General features: G+C 39.7%; 1 protein-coding gene across 4 annotated transcripts; it reads right to left on the minus strand.

Moving 5' to 3' along the window:
* Positions 1-7,462: 7,462 nt before the first annotated feature.
* tfap2c (transcription factor AP-2 gamma (activating enhancer binding protein 2 gamma)) lies at positions 7,463-17,728 on the minus strand. Of its 4 annotated transcripts, none has more exons than XM_053316022.1 (8): positions 14,741-14,788; positions 13,592-14,050; positions 13,195-13,246; positions 11,844-11,915; positions 10,986-11,208; positions 9,568-9,686; positions 7,980-8,121; positions 7,463-7,757 (listed from the first exon to the last, which is right to left on the minus strand). In XM_053316022.1, the coding sequence occupies exons 1-8, from the start codon at positions 14,786-14,788 to the stop codon at positions 7,463-7,465; spliced, it is 1,410 nt and encodes a 469-aa protein (XP_053171997.1). The 4 variants fall into 4 exon arrangements, with proteins under 4 accessions (XP_053171997.1, XP_053171995.1, XP_053171999.1 ...); XM_053316020.1 differs by having other exon boundaries at positions 10,986-11,210; positions 11,834-11,915; XM_053316024.1 differs by lacking the exons at positions 11,844-11,915; positions 14,741-14,788 and adding an exon at positions 17,699-17,728.
* Between the last annotated feature and the right edge of the window lie 712 nt (positions 17,729-18,440).

Raw genomic sequence — 18,440 nt, forward strand, 5'->3', positions numbered from 1 at the left:
ATGTGGAAATGCTTTGTTTTGAAATGATGAACCTCCACAACTTTCATAGGAATCCTTTCCCAATTTGATATCACCATTGGATTTTCTGCTATATCTTTCTGCATGTTTATTGTGGCTTTTCAGTTGTTTAAAAGGTTGAAAATGTTGGTTGAAAATGTTGAGTAACACTTTTGTGGGTTGAAAGCAACACTGTCATCCAGATAACAATTGAATCACGCCTTTCAACTGTGGGAAAATTCATCACATCCACATCATTTTCACAGCAGCTGCCTCATGACCAGCAGCATGTCTGTATATTGTTGGTTCCTCCACAAAGGTTAATGTGTACAATTGCAAGGTATCAGTAAAGCCACATAACACTATCCAGCCTAGGATAAGATGTTAATGGGCGAGTGATGGAATCAGTAACCAGAGCATGACTGAAGTGGTGCAAAACACATGCTGATTTTGAGTCCAGTCTTGTGATTGTTACTGTGCATTCCAGTAATTGTATACAATAATCATGACATTCTCACTAGGAAAATAATACTAGAAAAGTGAGAGGAGAGAGACAAACATATTGATTGCTAGCTTGATCCCCTTGTACTTACCATAGTCCAGGTTATTTTTTAAGTGTTTTACATAATAAAAACTGAATACAGGAAAGAAAACATTAAGCTTCAGTGAAAAACAATTTTTTGTCTTTTGTTTATTTTGTCATCTACTAACTACATTGTTCAAGCAACTAAATATGTTAGCTGGATTACAACCTTTGCTAAATAATCTGAGGAAAATCATCTTTTCATATTGTTATTGTTATTGTTATAAAAGTAATTAATTAAAATGTATTAATTACAGAATAATTTGTACATGATGATATGTTCTCCAGAGCAAACTGATTGCAACAATAAAAAAATCAAGATGAATTCACTTCCTTCTTTTAGCATTTTCTCGTTATAAACATAGCATTACAATACCATAATGGCAGCAGGGGGTTTCCGAGAAACTCTCTTTAATGCTTCACCAGTGTGACTCTACTTTAGCCACTGTCAGTTGCAGGCTCCAGTTACTGAGCCTGGGAATCAACCATGTGTGGACCAATGATGAGTTGAAGAAATGATGAACAGTGAGGCGCAGACAGATCAATAATCCCTACTAATCCATAATCCCATTATCAACAAATGTTACTTTTTGAGATTCACCCATTTGCTATTGATCCATAATTGACTAATAAGTGTTATTTGCGCTAAACCCTTTGAGAAAGAAACACCTGAATGACAGTTGACACCACATATCTTTTGTTGTTCTACCCCTATGTTAATGAGTCCTGACTCTGGTAAACCAGTAAAGAGTACCGTGTGTTAAGCACTGTACGTGTGTTTACAGGCCTGTTTGTTGACCAAACAGCTTGTTCCCATTACTGCGCTCAGGCCTAGGTGAACAAGACTTACTTGTATGTTGGTTAGCAGGGGGAGACGACAGATGCTTTTCATTAGATAGATGAGCGGCGGCAACCATCCTGTGTAATTTATCTGTTTTTGTGTCAGGCTAAATAAGAAAAAAAACAGGAGGCTTGAGAGGAGGCTTGTTGCTGGTGGTGGAGTGCATTTATGAGCAAATCAGTTTGTATGTGGGTGTTGGAGAATATCTAGTCAACAACGAATCCCTTTCCAGTTAGCTAAGAGTTCTGGGATGTGGCCGGTTTAGAGAGGACGGTACAGAGATTTATTTTCTAGCAGAGGCTGCAAGAGGCCAGCAAAGAGATGCATATTCCCTGAGAAACCAAGACATCTGTTGTCTGTGAGAAGAGAGCAGGGATTGAGGGGTCCTTATAGTCCTGTCCACACCGGCAGAGACTACACTGCTGACTAATTGGTAAGAGGCCTGTGCGTGAGCAAGTGAAGGAGGGGTGTCTGGGTGGCAAGCCAAAGAGGAAGGAAGACAGGCCACCTCATTCCCACAGGATGAGGAAAAAAGAAAGAAAAAAACAAAAACAAAAACAGCAACCAAAATACAGAAAAGGACAGGAGTAATGGCTGTTTCCCCTCGTACCCCCCGCCCCCCTCTCCCTCCTTCCCTTCCCTCTGTAGCCCTTCCAGACCCAGACTCCAGACTAGCCTCATCCTTGTAATTTAGATTAATTTCTTCCACATTTTCCTCAGGGATTAGGCTGCGAACCCACCCAGCCGCACCCCCCCTCCCTCCCCACACACATACATACACGCACGCACACTCAGCTCACCCCCCACCATAGTTGCTTAATGCTCTCATTATTGAACTACGTTCGCCTCACAGCTACCCCCACCCCCAACTCTCAACACACAAACACACTCAGAAATGCTAAGACTTGCGGCTCTGATCAGTGTTGATCTTTTAATGTAATTAAATTATTCCACTGATTATATGAATGAAACAGTTTTATTACTGTTTTATTTAACTTTATTAGTGCAAAATCATCTTTGTCTTCATCAGAGTCAAATCTGTTTTTAAATACTGTCACTGGAGCTATTATTAAGCTTGTTGGTGTGTTCAGGAGGATTTGTCATTTAAGTTAGTTTGAAGCTCTTTTCCCATTCCCAAAATCCTTTTTCATAAACAAAATGTGGCGACCACTTTGGAAAGCATCACTGAATTGAAGAGGGATGACAAAATGGCTTTCAGGATGCAACAACCATTTCACAGTGAGCATATGTGATGCTGGCAGTCTCACCAGACAGAAGGTGTGTTCTCTGACTACTACACAGTACAGTGCAAATACCAGAAGAGTGTACTCACTGTAACTCCAGGTGTGTTGGTTTGCCAGACAGGAACTTGCGAGTCATACAGACAGACACAACTCACACGTTCCTCAAAAGAACAAGCAAACATTAGAACTTTTATAAAACAATGAAAGCAGCCCCAGGATTTAAACATATCACCTGTTGTGAAATGTATTTTTTTATCTGTTTATTTATTGCACCTTCCTCTTTTTCTATGGTCAGTTCGCCCGCGTTGAACTCCTTGTTGTGCAGTAAATTGCAGCTGTTTGCCTGGAGAAGATGCTAAACGTCTCCTCCAGTACACATGGAGTCGCCATACACATGTTTTTAACGTGTCATGGGGAAACAGTCAATGATTCATTAAGGTGGAAATGAGAAAGAGTTAAAGCCAAATGCTCTGTTTCATTTCGGTCAAAAATGAGTCATTTTCCCTGTGATCTCCTTCTCTAAAACTATTTTTCTTTAGAAGAGCTAAAGCAGTTGTTCACACACACAAAGTAATTTCACTTTTTCATGGGCATTATCTAAGTCAATTTAACAGCAGGATGTTGTAGTACTTTTTCTTCCACTCATGAAACCGCAGTCCATACTTAAACTGAAGATTTGTTTGCACCAATTAAGTTGCTGTCATCGTCTTCATCTTGCACTAATTTAATTCATTCATCTTTTATCTCTCCATCACTTGACCTTATTTCTGAGAGGCACAAAAATGGCAAACTTAATCAAGAGATGATTGGACTGCTTCTCTTTTCTCTTTTCTTTTCTCTGAATGAGAGACACACATATTTTAAATCCAAGTTTTCATCTGCTTCCGCTGTTTTTTTTTGAGCTGGGAATGACTTGACCTTAACTCCTGATTTACACGTGAGAATCTAACTGTCGTCGGTATGACTTGTCGCTTGTGACATGGGATGTTAAGACTACGGTCTAACTCATAAAGTGGTTTCAGTGGTCGGGAACTGCAAGCAAGCGATTAGTCTGACTGCAAATGAGCCTTAATGTACAACAGATTTAAAAGGCGGTTGTTGAAGGGAAGTGGTGGGACTAAATGGAAGGGGTGAAAGTAAAGTGCGAAGTATCTGGGAATATGTTGGGCAAAATGTAGTCAAAGGATGTATAAAACAAATGTTATTTTGATATTGCTATATTAGACTGATACAAATCTTTCTGTCTTGATGCCAGTCCCTCTTGATTTGTGAGTTTTGATCAGCTGATAAGAAATTATAGCCAGACTGAAGTGCTGCCATTCCAGTACTATGGGGAAAGATGTTGAAATGTGATATAAAACTACAATATAGCATCAAGGTTTTCCTTTTTGGCGCATTTTTCCCTGTTCCTGACAGTTTTATCATGTGACTTGCTGTGACCTACATAGAAAAGGTCATTCAGTCAGAACTGGCATGAAATACGGCTACAGTTCAGTGAATCTTGACTTGACATTTAGCCCTGGGCATCCTAATGAGATCAAAAGATTATATTAGCACGTCAGATATAATCTCTGAAAATAAAAGAAGTATATGAGTTTCTTTTTTTTCCATAAAAGAAGAAAACTCGAAGGTAACAACAGGTAAGCTCAACAAGTCTATGCTCGCCTCCGTTTCCCAGCTTTATTAGGTGTGTCAGAGGTGAATCACTCATGATGTCTCACCGTTGAGAGGGAAATGTTTGACCAGTTACCATGTTGCCTGTGTTTTGGAAAACAAATGATAAGGAATTAGACATTTTAAGCAGGTGCACTGTGGTTTGATAGAAAACATGATCATTTTCTTGTGGTAGTTTATGACTGTTTAATCATCATAGGTATTCATGTTGTCACTCCCTGTGAATTTGTAATTACACTTGCATACCTGATTTCCCTTGACTCATATTTAATTTAATTTGCTCATAAAATGAGAGTCAGCTGTGAACACCTTTTAGACTGGACACTTCAAATACTCCTCTGACAGACTCTAAGCTAATAAACTTGCTCAGAAGAGATCTCCTCCAATGACAACAAAGGTGGGGAAAGCGAATGAGACATGTGTGTGTTTAATAGTTCATGGCTGCCAAAACAAAACGATGTGACACGCTGACAAAGCGACAACATGAAAGAGAGAACAGAAAAAGATAGAAGTGTGAATAACCTCCAATCAAAGCCTCAGACACAGGGAGGTGGTGTCATAACCGTGTTTAACTGGTCATCAAAGACGCTAGAAATCCTCCTCCTCTTTCTCCCTTCACCGACCTTTACCAATACCTCCTTCTACTTTGCTACCACCTCCTCCTCCTCCTCCTCCTCCTCCTCCTCCTGCTCTCTCAGGGCAAAGCATACAAGCTAACACGAGTAACTGAAGGCAGTTAAAGTCAACCGCTGAGAGGGCAGTGAGCCACCAAGTTGACAGGTCTGGTTAAACAGGTTCTGAGGGGAGAGGCTGATACTTGTTTAACTGCTAGGTATGGCACACTGCTGCTGCTGCTGCTGCTGATGCCTCTCTAATATGTATGGCCTTTGTGAAATGCTAGTTTCACCTACTAACCTTTAAAGTGTGATATGATTAATGCAGCATGTGTATGGCATACCATAGAGAGAACAGTAGATGCGATATGTTATTGTGGATTTTAAATATACTCAGCGCTGTAGTCGTTAATAAATCCAGATACGTGCCCAATGATACTGCTCAAATGTATTTTAAACAGCACTGGCTGGGTCGGTGTTAGTATGGCTCGGGCACTTCGCAATAAGCTGCTCTGGAACACATAAACAGACACACCACATGAATCAGCAGGGACTGGCTGAACAATTGATGATTAAGCAACCTAGTGCCACATGTAAAAACCATCTGCAGTTTTGCATCACTTCTTTTTTTTCCACAGACATCAAAGGAATTGTCTTCTGCATAGTGAATCCAGCAGCACGGACTGAAATAAACCTTGAAACAAAAGGCAGGTCGAAACCTCACGACAGAGCACACCTTCTCCAAACTCCGGAAATGGAAAAGAAAGAGGAAATATCTGTGAGCAGAAGACAAACTACAGAGAGATTTTGGAGACAGGATGCTAAGCGATGGGTTCTTTGTACAATCTATTTAGTATGTGTCACTAGTTTTCTAAGTTTAAACATAAACAAGCCATTTGTCTGCTCTCAGCTGTGCATCTTTGTTCATCACATGATGTACTTTTGAGGTCTCTGCCTTCACTGAGCCACACAGCCTATTTGTGAAGCTAAGTGAGAGCAGATAATGATGGCTTCTGTTCCCATTAGTTTGGGGATTTTTCTTTGCTGTTTATTAATAGGAAAATCTTCCAACACATGACTTAACCATCATCTGTGAAATACTGCTGAAAAAGAGGTTATAAAACAATAGTGCTATCCATTAACAAAAATGTGTGTGTGTGTGTGTGTGTGTGTGTGTGTGTGTGTGTGTGTGTGTGTGTGTGTGTGTGTGCGTGCATGTGTGTGTGTGGCCTATTCAACATCACTAAGTCACTGGATCAGGCTGGAGTCAATTTTATTTTTATTTTTCCTGAAACTTTAAAACAGTTTTTTTTTTTGTTTTACATAATTTCAAAAAAGTAAATCATGCCCACTTCCTAACCTCTACTCGATAAAAAACTAACCCATTTATAAAAGTTTAACACGTCATCATAAAAAGTGAAACCATACACCAGAGTGATACCATTATTTACACAATCCCATTAAATTACAACATAAATTAGAAAATATTTACATCCAGGACAAGACACTGGATAAAATTCTATGTTTGGAATTTAATGTCTAATTAAAAACATTTTCAGAGAAAGGAATATGTACATTTACACACATTCTCACAACATACATACACTCTGGCAGGACTGAACTTGTTGATAGGTTGATGTCAAAATGGGGTTTTTAAATACTAAGGATGATGAATACCTAATGTGGTCACAAAAATAATGTGTTCTTGCAGCAAGGTTTAAAAGATAGAATAACAATGGAAGCATTTCCTATTCCTGTAATCCACACGGACACTGAAGAGGCTTATACCAACTTTAAAGTCTCTGGTTTCTGACCGAACACTGACAATCCAAAAATTGTCTTTTCTCATTCAGGCCTACATAAGATTCAAATCAACTCTCATGAACAAAGCACAATAACACTGGAGCCATTTTGAAGTGGTTGTACAAATCAAGCACAAAAAAAAGAAAAGGAAGTGGATTTTCTTCTCTCTCTTTCTCATATAAAAATTGTCCTTTGCAAGTCCATTGAGACACAGGAAATCAGTGGATTTGCCTCCAGACAGAGCAGGAGGGGGGAAAGCTGAGAGGAATTCACAGCCACACCAACTCATCTTGAAATGATGTCCTCAAGGGAGAAAAAACAGTATGCACTTTGTTCTTTTCCTCTTCTTGCCAACAGAGTGCAGGTCCCATGGTTGTAGTATCATAAAATTGGCAACTGTATGGAACTGCATGGTGGTTATTAAGCTATGGTGTATAATATGTCCTCACAGGGTGGCCTCCCATCAGGACCAATTCACAGGCGTTCACCATATGTGTCATTGCAGGCTGATAAGTTCTTAGAAATCCTCAATATCACAAAAATATGATATAAATTCAACAGTGCAAGCACACACAGACACACAAATTCAGCTCTCAAATTGTCAATACTAAATATTGATTTTAAAAAAGTCCAAAAAGGGCAGACAGGGCGGCAAGATAAAGGGAATTGGGGGTTCTCAAGTTTATAAGGATTCTCTTTTGAGCTCTCATTTCCTGTGCTTGTCCATTTTGTCGGTCGATTTGCTCCCACTGTCTGAGGATCCCTGGGTGTCGCTACCAGAGCTCAGGTACATCTTGTCCACTTGTTTGAGCGCTTCATTCAGGTAGTTTTGAAGCGAAGTCATGGCGGCACAGATGGCTGGAGAGCCAAAGCCATGACTGATGAGGCTGAAGTGGGTCAGGCAGCCTTGGATTCCAGGCTCCAGGATGGGCGCCGGCCGAGAGTTTCCCAGAGGTGAGCGGTCCTGAGTAAGCAGGTCAGTGAACTCCTTGCAGATTTGCCTGAAAGGAGAAAATGAGAATGATTCAATCTACTGATTCATTGTGATCTAGGGATAAATTCAAAAGATGAGACTACATGAAATCCAAACTGCAAAATCCTCCAGTAAACAATGAATACTATAAAACTAAAGTAACCATTTACAAAAGCTCCATATATGTCCTACTTAGCTAGAAGTCTTTCTTTATGCAAATCAAAGGCAACCATCCAGTCAAGACACTTACTTGGCAGCAAGGAGCATGTTCTTGCGAGAGTTAACCTCATTGCGTTCCATGTGCGGCCTGCCCAGGTATTCAGCAATCGCCTTTGCAGGGAACTCTGTCTCACACACGTAGCCAAAGTCTCTCGCTAAATGAACAGCTTCACCTTAGAAAAGAAGAATAAAACAAATGTTGTAAGAGAAAGGACTCAAATCACCTGTAAAATCGGGAATATTGCTTAAATCAACACCGAGACTGACACGTAGCTCTTGGGCTTAAAGACTCACTGGCTGTGTATAAATTAGTAAATAAAGATTGCTTTAATTTCCACACACATTATTGCAGCATTTCCTTTGACACACTTGGCAAAGATGGAATGGTAAACTGGTTGGCTTCAATGATTTATCAATTTACAGCTTTAAAGCAGCAGCTCTGTGTCGGACCCGATATACATAAGTATAAACACTCATGAAGTGAAGCAGTTGAACTACAGAATAATCAGCTGTGTTCAGTTTTCTAGCTCGGGGGAGGAAGAGCTAGTGAGATGAATATTTCCGTCTTGAGGGTGGTTTGACTTGCATGGTCATAATGCGCTTATGTGGATAAATGCTAGCAGAAAGTGCCCACAGCGCCAACAAAACCACTTATTGATAGACACGCACATCACTTGAGGACGCGGGCAGCTATTCAGAAGCACAAGCTTTAAGGTCAGCTGGCCCTCCTGGCTAGCCGTACACAAGATAACAAGGCTTAATTCAGCTTTGAAGGTCTCTAAATAACACAAGCCTCCAGTCATTCTCCTGCACAGAATCATCAGCCCATTTATAAAAATTAGGCGTGCAGGGAGCAAGAGAGCAAAAAATATTCTACCTTAGCCTGCGGCAGGTAGATGTGATTAAAGTGATACTGTGATCAAGGTGAAGCATCACTACCTCGCTAGGTTTGACAGATGATGTTATTTTAATATTTAAGGCTTACATTGACAATGTAAGCTGACGGTGCCATGTTGTCATTTTAACTCTGCATTAGCAAAAACAGAAAAGAGAGCCTAGATTTCTAAAATTACGTGTGGTCACACTGTGGCCACTCATCATGATGCAAAGTTTAAAGGAGGATATCTGAGAATAGTTTAAAGCTGTATGCACCTTGTGGACATAGAAGTGATGACAAGAAATGTTATTGAGTTGCTCAATAACAGTTTTTGCAGTTGCTTGCTAAACTCAAAATGTCACAAACTTCAAAGTTCACAAAGTTCCAAAGGGTTTATGTCCAGTCTTGTTTGTTGGCCAAAGACTGAACACAACCAGCATTTAAAAACCAGCTTAGTCTCTTGAATTTTGTATAAATAGACAGAGTCACCATGGTAACAAATATGCACCTGACATGCTGTCAAAGAAGAACACATTGCACTCATATTGTCTATCTATCACTACAGTAAGTATTTGAACAATGACTGGTGTTTGGAGAATGGCTTATATACTGTACAGAATTTAAAACACATATAGAATATATAAAGATTGACATTCTCACGTTATTAGAGCGACATTCCAGTTGGTGCAAACAATAATTACACCGGAGAAGGTGTTACGCACTGCTGAGTGACATGTCATACCTTCTACAAGTGAGGTAAGTAGAGTGACATTGGCTGCCTTCCTTCTTCCTGCTGGCAAGTTGAGCCCAATTTTATCCAGCTTTTCTCTCAGAGAACGGCCTCCATTTTTTGACTTGGCTCTGCAGAAGAACACAAAAATATGTATTAAGTCAACAGTCATGTAGACATTTCAACAGTATAACATTTGTGTGTGTGTTAATGTTTGTAGAAAATGGTTCATGGGGAATTGAGGAATAAATATGGCATTTAATGTTCTCGTCACACACTGCCAAAATGTCTATGTTTGAATTAGTTTCTGCTTGTGGGCCATGTGATGGATAGATTAGGCGCATCACACAGAAAAGATTTTATCATTAATGTCAAAGACAAAAGTTTACTGCACATGAAGTGGAAATAAACTGCCAGAAGAGGCTTTGCTCTGGCTCCTATAGAAGATCTCAGCATATACTTTTAATAACAAATAAATCACACACAAACAGGCTCGTCTGACCTAAAAAAACACTAACACAATTGATGCTTCCACTCAAAGATTGCAGAAGAGAAATCAGTCATAAACGCGTTTGCAGAAGCACTTCAACTCCCCTCTTGCCATGGCCGATTCAGTTTTCCGCGTGACTGGCGGGCAAGCTCTCACTCTCCACGGCGGGTGAGAGAGGCAGCATCTTTAGGGAGGCATGTGTGTATGAGTGCCCCCACCCCTTCATCCCCTTCTACCCCTTGTCCCTCTGCTAACGATCCCCCTCCTATTGCTATATGACCTACTTAAAAACGCCTGCTAATGTGTGTGTGTGTGTGTGTTGATGTGTGTGCATGTCAGCATTAACACAGGCACATGGGAAGTGGCAAACGTGCACTCCAAGCACAAAACGCTCCAGTCAGGGGTGTTGAGTACATACTGTAACCTCACAGTCCCTCAACAGACTGCCACACTAACGTATGTGCCATAAGGTCAACTGCTCTGCCACGGTTAACGCTACCCATGCTGCAACGCCTGACAAACATACAAAAACACACCCACAGAGCCAAGCATCTTTAGATCGGTACTAACTGTGTTGATGTAACCTATCCCCAGAGGAAGCTCAGAACCAAAATTGCAAACCACACAAAGAATGTCACGAACCTTACACAAAAAAACTGATGAGCAACAACAACTGAGCCAAGCTGTGCTTTTAGAAAACCCTTTCCCATGGGCTGCTGAGCTTTAGTCTACAGATCAGTAGAGCTACAGCTCCTCAGTTTGATGATCATTCATATCTGAGACAACCTTATCAACAGCTTGTAGATAACAGATATTTTGATAAAACACCAAGTAAATTAATTATGCTTGGTCAACTGCCCTTGGTTTTTGCACTACAGTAGTCCTGTGCAACACCATGAAGTCTAGCCTGCTGCCATGTTGAATGAATTTGAGCTCTGACCTGCGTAAAACTCCTCCCAGGAGCGATGCGTTGAGGCACTCTGGGGGTGACAGACGTCTCTGGACCTCAGCCACGGTAACCTTGTATTTTGAAGTGGAGCTCAGCAAGGAAAGGCGACCAGGTACAGAACAGAACACCTCTGTGGGGTTTGATACCATCCCCAGCAGGGACTCTTTTTGAAAGGGAAGACCCAGCGCGTTGCCCTTGGGAAGAGTGACAGGCCCTGCAGGGTGGAGCAAAAAAAATGTGAGTGAGGATAAGCAAAGAACTGATGATACATTTTTGTATTTTTTTAAACACCTAAGGATGTCTGGTTGTGCAATAGCGTTTGTTTATTTATGCACTTTTCTTGTGTATGTTATTCTTAATCAACTTAATCCTCTCTGTGCAACAGGGAATCTGTGTTTTCTTGTACTTAATCACAACGAAGAGAGTGTATGCATCTCTGCACGCCTGAGAAAACCAGTTTCTGCTCTACAGAAGTATACAAGAAACAACTACTAAGACTTTTGAAATATTGTGTGGTTTCTCCAAACATTGGTTACCTGATTTTTTAAACAGCTAAAAAGCCATCATGCCAAACACCATCCACAAACAGGTACACACATACAGACTGCCCCTCATTTTAAACCGCAGATCCTCAGTACTCTGTTTATTATTTGGTCTAACATACTCTAAGTAATCAAGATATTGTGTTGTTGTAATTGTTTTTGTTTTTTTTATTTTTAGCTGCTCCAAAAATTGGACGAAATTAAGTTCAAAGACTCAACATTTTTAGCCAACCACAAAAGCACTGACAATCATCGGACAAACAAAACAGTACAGCACACTACAAAACAGAGCTATCTTCATCCTCACCCGCAAGAATGCCCCCCTGATAATAAGTCCTCTGTAAGCGATCAAGGTTCCTGCCACCTCGTAGTCCTAATACTGAGACAGAAATCACAGTCACATAAGTGCTTTAAGGCTCCTCTGGGGCACATGGCTGGGAATGACATGCCATTGTTTACATGTGGAAAACCTAGAATGCCCATAGCGTGCCCTTGAGCATGGGAACAATATAATGAGCCATTACTGATTTCCGTAACAAATAGGGACTGGTTGGTTTATTGTGCTGTGCAAATTGCTTTCTGGTGTAACTAGGCATCATAACATGGACACACTTTTTCATTAGAATGCTTTAGAAATAGACAAACACTGTATTGACTGTAAAATATCACATGAATGTCATTGAATTAACCACAAAAAGATGGTGACTAATGGCATTTAACAAGCATGTTAGTGAGAATTACATTTTAAATTGAAACAAAAAATCTTTCAATACATAGCCTATCTATCTATCTTATGGTTTCTATCTATCTATCTATCTATCTATCTATCTATCTATCTATCATCTATCTATCTATCTATCTATCTGTATGTGTTACAAAGTAATGCACAAAGCTGAGCGGTAGAATAATGTTGGTTTAGCTGATCTAGCTCTGACTCAAAGACTGTTTAATGGAGCCCTGATGACGAAACAGCAGGAATAAGTTCTCACTCCAAACATTTCATGTCCCAACAAATTACTAAACTGTCCTTCACATGCAAGCCTAATGCCACACCCCACCGAGAGCTGGTTCTGTAGAGCCAAACACAGCTTCAAGATCAACTCGTAATATCCTGCTAACGTGAACTGAAAAGAGCTGCAATTGCAAGCTAAGCCAGGCTAAAGATGATCCAAAGCTTTCCTCTTCTCTCACAGTCAACACCCTGGTCGTGAGATTGCTCAATTTTCATGTCATGTTTAAAAAAAAAGGGATCCTTTTTTTAAGCACTGGGCATCTTCATTCACCAACAGAAAAGGCTATGGATCACATCAAGCTTAGATAAGTGCATCACATGGCTGTGAGGATTATCATTGTATGCAGTGCAAGTACAAATAGAAGGACTCCTCCTTTGCTGCACTGAGTGCCCTGACATTTCACTATAGAAGTAATTGTTATGACATTTCCAAGTATGTAGAGTGAAGGGAAAAAAAGTTCCTTACAGTTAATTCAGCCCTTGCCAGTAATTACTGCATTATTTATTTGGTTTTACAAAGGCACATGTACCCCAGGCAGAATTTTCCAGTACTTCTTTTCTTTTTCTTTTTAAATAAACAGAACTATAATTATTACTACTTTTGCACTAAATGCTAAATCATTCATACATTTGGAAAAAAACTTACCTTTTTTGATGACTGTCTGATCTGCCATAATAATACTGTGGTCATCTACATGCTGATGTAAAAAGAACAGAAGAAGCATATATAAGCATAAGAAATCATATGCATTGTTACAAAACACTGATGAAGACACAGGCTACATTAAGTCTTGAAATTAAAATACTTAACAGCTTTTATGCAAAACTAAAAAAAGAGGAACAATGGTGTTGTTGTAGCCTATTCATTTTCAGCAGGGAATTTGTTTCTGTATCTGCTTTGAGATGACAATATATATTACACAATTATTGATGGTAGCTTAAAATGTAGCTATCATATTTGGCTGCTACATTTCACATCATTCCCTCTAAAATGTAATGTGCCCTCTAAATGGCAAATGTTCCTCTCAGTGAAATCCACTCACTTGAACATCCTCTAGCCCGTGCCCCATGTCGTGCATCCCCATGTTATCCCCAATAACCGACGACTCTATGCTGTGCGCATGGGGTGGCAGCAACTCCGGCCGGCGGAACCCTTCCCTCCTCACCCCGGACGAGCCTCCCTCCAGGCCCAAGATCTGACTGGCCAACCCGCTCCTCCCGTGGCCGAGTCCATCCTGGCCCTGCCGCCCGGGCCACGGCTGCTGCTGGTTCGACGACTGAGACTGGTGTATGGAGTTAATGTTGAAAGGGTCGCCCAGGTGGGAGTAAGGGTCACTGGACTGCGGGTAGGAGATAGGCTGATAGGGAGGAGGGAAGTACGGGGGTTGGAAGTCCGAACTGGCCGAGTGTGAGAGGGCGGGAGACGGGCTGTAGAGGTGCTGACTGACCGCTGGCAGGTGAGGCAGACGGGGATTCCCATTGCTGTTGCCGTCGTGCCTTTCCTGGAGGGGACGGGAGAGAAACAGGGTAGCTGAGAGAGAGCAACTAGACGGCAGGTAGTCTACTGGTGAAATGTGTTCCTCAAGGGAAAGTCTATTGACTGACGAGGTCCACTGAAAACAGGCCTAATGGTTTACAGAAGACCATTACATATATTTAGTCTTTAATTTAATTCAGGGCTTAAATATTTTCCCTTTGTTAGCTTTGGAAAGAAAGACACCTTTTTAATTTATGATAGCCTAATTGAAATCAAATTAAATATTCTCAGGTTTTAAGTTAATAATAAAAAGATAATAAATTGTGGTACTTAGCCTATAAGAAATGTATCTAGGGCTATGTAAATAAAAAATATAGACTATTATTAAAGTTATTATTGTAGCAGTATTAGGCCTATTATAAGGTCTATGCCTAATAGTGTTATATATTATCCAGTTATTCTGAAAGTCGTCTTTGTTGCAGCGTCTAAACTTTTTTTTTTTTCAAAATTGACTTTTTACCAGCTTTTGTCCCCCAGCTGTCGCATTTTATGCAGTTTAGAGATTCCCTCCATAACGTTATTTTCATCTTTACTGTTAGCATATGAAATTAGCATATTTAAACAATGCCGGTTGTTGAATTACAGACTTTTGCTCGATGCCACGCAAAAAGGCACTTTTCCTTCTTTTTCTTTTTGCGCTCCTGTCGAAACTCACCTCACAGTCATCCTCATATTTCACGTTGTCGGCTAATTTCCACAACATTCTGACTGTGAAAAAAGTCTCTCCCTTACCAAAAAAAGAATACAAGAAAAAATAGAAAAAGAAAAATATAGATATTGTCGCCTGCGAGTTAATCCAGGTAAGAATAAAAGAAGAGCTTCCTGGTGATCATGAACCCTCTTGTTCGTCAGCTGCGGTGAGACGAAGTTGTGGCTGAAGAAGGCTGAAGAGGTGAACTGACCGACCGGCTGACTATCCGACCACAGATATGACTTTCCACCGCCACTATGAGAGGAAAATAATCGTTGTCAAGCAAAATTTCCCCCTCTCTCCGATCAACGCGCTCTGTACTTCTGCAGTGCAAGTGGGAGAGAACTGTGCATATGAGAAACTTGACTCCCTCTTATGGACAAAGCAGCGATGTTCAGTCCACTCCTGTACAAACTTGAGCACTGTACTATATCTGCACAGACGCTCACAGGGGGCGTCAACCCTGCCCGATGATGTCAGTGGAAAGGAGAGGTGAAAATATTGCTGATTGGCGGGATACGGAACCAATCAGAGGTCTGTCCGTCTGTACAGTGACAGGCATTTAAACGCAAGTACTGTGTAGCTTCAGTGAGTGGAGCCTCTCTCACTTATTTAACTGTGTGTGTTTTTTAATCTCTTCAATAATGTCTTGAACTCAGGGATTTGAATCGGTCTATATACAAGGACAGTAGGTTCTGTGTCAGGATTAACATGAGGGAGAAATTCAGATGGTGATTTACTCTTTACTTAACTATACTACGATTTTCGCTTTTTTTAATAATCAGTAATCTGAAAAAAGATACGATTTGTGTCCTAAACAACAAACATGAACTGATGCTGCTGCAGTGAGGGGTTGCTAGGTTACTGTGAAGTTTTTTGATGCTCGGTGGAATTCTTCTCAGCCAATCACATTGCTTGGTACGAGCTGTTCTAGAATTTTGATGATGTCCTTAAGAGCACGCTACATTAGGGCAATTAAACGAGCCACATTAAGGTTACATGTATTTATTTAATGATTAATAAAACATTTATTATATAATATTAAGTGATGATACAACAATATTTACATTAGGCAATTTCATTTCACTGGAATATGATGACGTTAGCCATAATTGCTATCATAATCATTGTTTATAATACAGGTTATTATTCTGCATATTATTGTTATTTGTTTTTAATGGTGATACCTATTTGTATTAGGCATAACATTTATTATTATTATCAACAGTGGAATAATGCCCCGCTGTGTGTTCTTTATGCATGGCCCTTAACTTCTTAACTAAATTATTGTGTTGATAATTTTTACCGACTTAAAATTACCTTTTAGCTGAAAATCATCAAGATATCAAGATGATGCAGATCTGCGATTTGAATGCCTAAATAGAATACCAGGCATTCAAATAAAGCCATGGCACTTTAATGTCGGTGTTTCACAGTGGTGGTTAAGTGCTTGTTTCTAACCGCAATAAGCCTGAGGGCTCAGCATCATTCTCTCGAAAACCTCTGAAGCTCAAAGGATTTCAACAAACAACTCTTTCTTAACTTCATTTACATTTTTGGTGGAGCTTTGCAATATCCAAAACAAGGCTGCTTTGAAGCTTTTGTTATTCATCAAATCCCAAAATAGAGACAAAAGATGTTTCTCCTTTTTTTAACGTTTTCATAACGATCTGACTATGCATTGTTTTTTGTTTTAGTCAATTTCATTTTAGTGATAAAGCTTTTATATTACAGTTTTATAGATATATCTCCTACATCAACAAGAAAAGAATCAACTGTATGTCAATGAGGCCATTTGGAATCATTTCAATAATTGGTCTTGTATCATTTGACGAAAAATAAATGTCAGATTATAATTTCTGAGATTAATTGGGAGACCTTTGTCTTTTAGGATAACAGCCTGTGGCGTCCGTACTCCCAAGCTGTGTGGATCGGCTGTGCATGGGAACAAGACGTGCATGGAAGATTGAGGATTATCTTTCTGCGTGTTGGTCCTTGGCTTGTTGTGATGCGAAGCAGAAGTGAAACGCGCCACTGATTAGATGTTATTTTACGTTGCAATAGACACAGAGCAGACCTAAAACTAGTTAGTTACGCATGGCCTGACTGTGATGTTTCAGAACAATCCTGATGCTCAGGTTGTCATTTCAATGACAGTCGACAGCAGTGATAACCGGCCCAGCTGACATCAGGTGTAAACATTAAATGTATCCACAAATTAAAAATTTTAAAAAGTCATACAAATCAGCGACTTCTACTTTGTTTTTTCAACTTATTTGCTGTAGATATAGTGTCCATGTACACTGTAGTAATATAATCAATTATATTCTAGTATGATGAGACTTCACAATGAATCCTTGTGAAATCCACATTTATTATTTAATTTATACTGACTACAAAAATACAATCCCCTCCTGAGAAAGGTCACAATATTTTTTTTTTTTTTATATAAATGATGTAAATTAAGATCCTGTGCTATGCGTTGTCTGCAATACTTTATAACTCATGAGGATGGTGACTTTTCATTCTCATATGATGTCCTCTCTGTTATATTTGTATCACTGAATTAATTTCACAATGATAATAATTTTACTTATTTCATGGAAGTCATAATAAGAAAACTATTATTCTTATTGAAAAGCTTTTTTTTTAACGTCTCTTTCAGTTTCAAGCATAATTTCACTACAGCATCACTAGTTTGTAAAGCAGTAAACTAAAGAGGTTTTTTAAGGAATAAAGCCTTGGCCTTATTGACATTAATCACGGGTTACTCGAAAGCTCATACGGCGCTGAGCGATTAGAAACAGGTGATTATGGTGGAAAGTAATAAAACAAATACAGGCTCGGCAGCAAAAGCGATAAACATGATGCAGGTTGGGTTAAATTAAGTCAGCTGGAAGAGGAAAATACGAGTGAACTCACCCTCCAGTCTATCCTCTCCAACACAGACATCTGCAAAGCTCCAGTCGCAGCAGTCTCTGTGAGATGCAGCGAACGAGTGAAACCATGAGGGCTTCACGTTGCACGCTTCACCTGGTGGATGTGTAGTGCGCATGCGTCCTGCAGTGTAATACACCTGAGTGGAATCAAAACAATCGCTCCAGGGGTTCTTGATTAAAACACGCATTTATTATGCTTTGTATAGAGCTATATATATTCAAACTAATTAAGAGAGCATAAAAAACACACCGATGTTTTTTAAAAATCATTATATGAAATGATTGAACAAACTGAATATAAACATGGATCACAGGATTAGATCTGTAAACAATAGATTTATAGTCAGTCTCATAATGATCTGCTATTGTTGAGTAAAAAAAGAAACAATCTTATAGAGGTTAAAGTTTAAGAAAAGGTGGGAAAAATAGACATGGGGAAATTTCAAGATGAGGTAATTCCACCCCCAAAGCCACATCGCCTCAGGCTGACCAAAAGAATCTGCTTTCAAAAGCCACTGAAGCTTTTTGAGGCCTAAAATGGCTCCTGTTATCTGATCTCCCAAATACTTTAGCTTAGACTAATGAACAGATCAAAGTGGTTGAGAATGTAGCTTACATATCTCGCACTAAGAAAATAACCTTTTATAGGCCCACCTGTCTGATGTACAGCCCTGACACCTGCCATAAAACATATAGTTGCGCAATGTCACATTATTAGAAACAAT

Source organism: Scomber japonicus, chromosome 3 (assembly GCF_027409825.1).
Source record: "Scomber japonicus isolate fScoJap1 chromosome 3, fScoJap1.pri, whole genome shotgun sequence".
Taxonomy (NCBI): domain Eukaryota; kingdom Metazoa; phylum Chordata; class Actinopteri; order Scombriformes; family Scombridae; genus Scomber; species Scomber japonicus.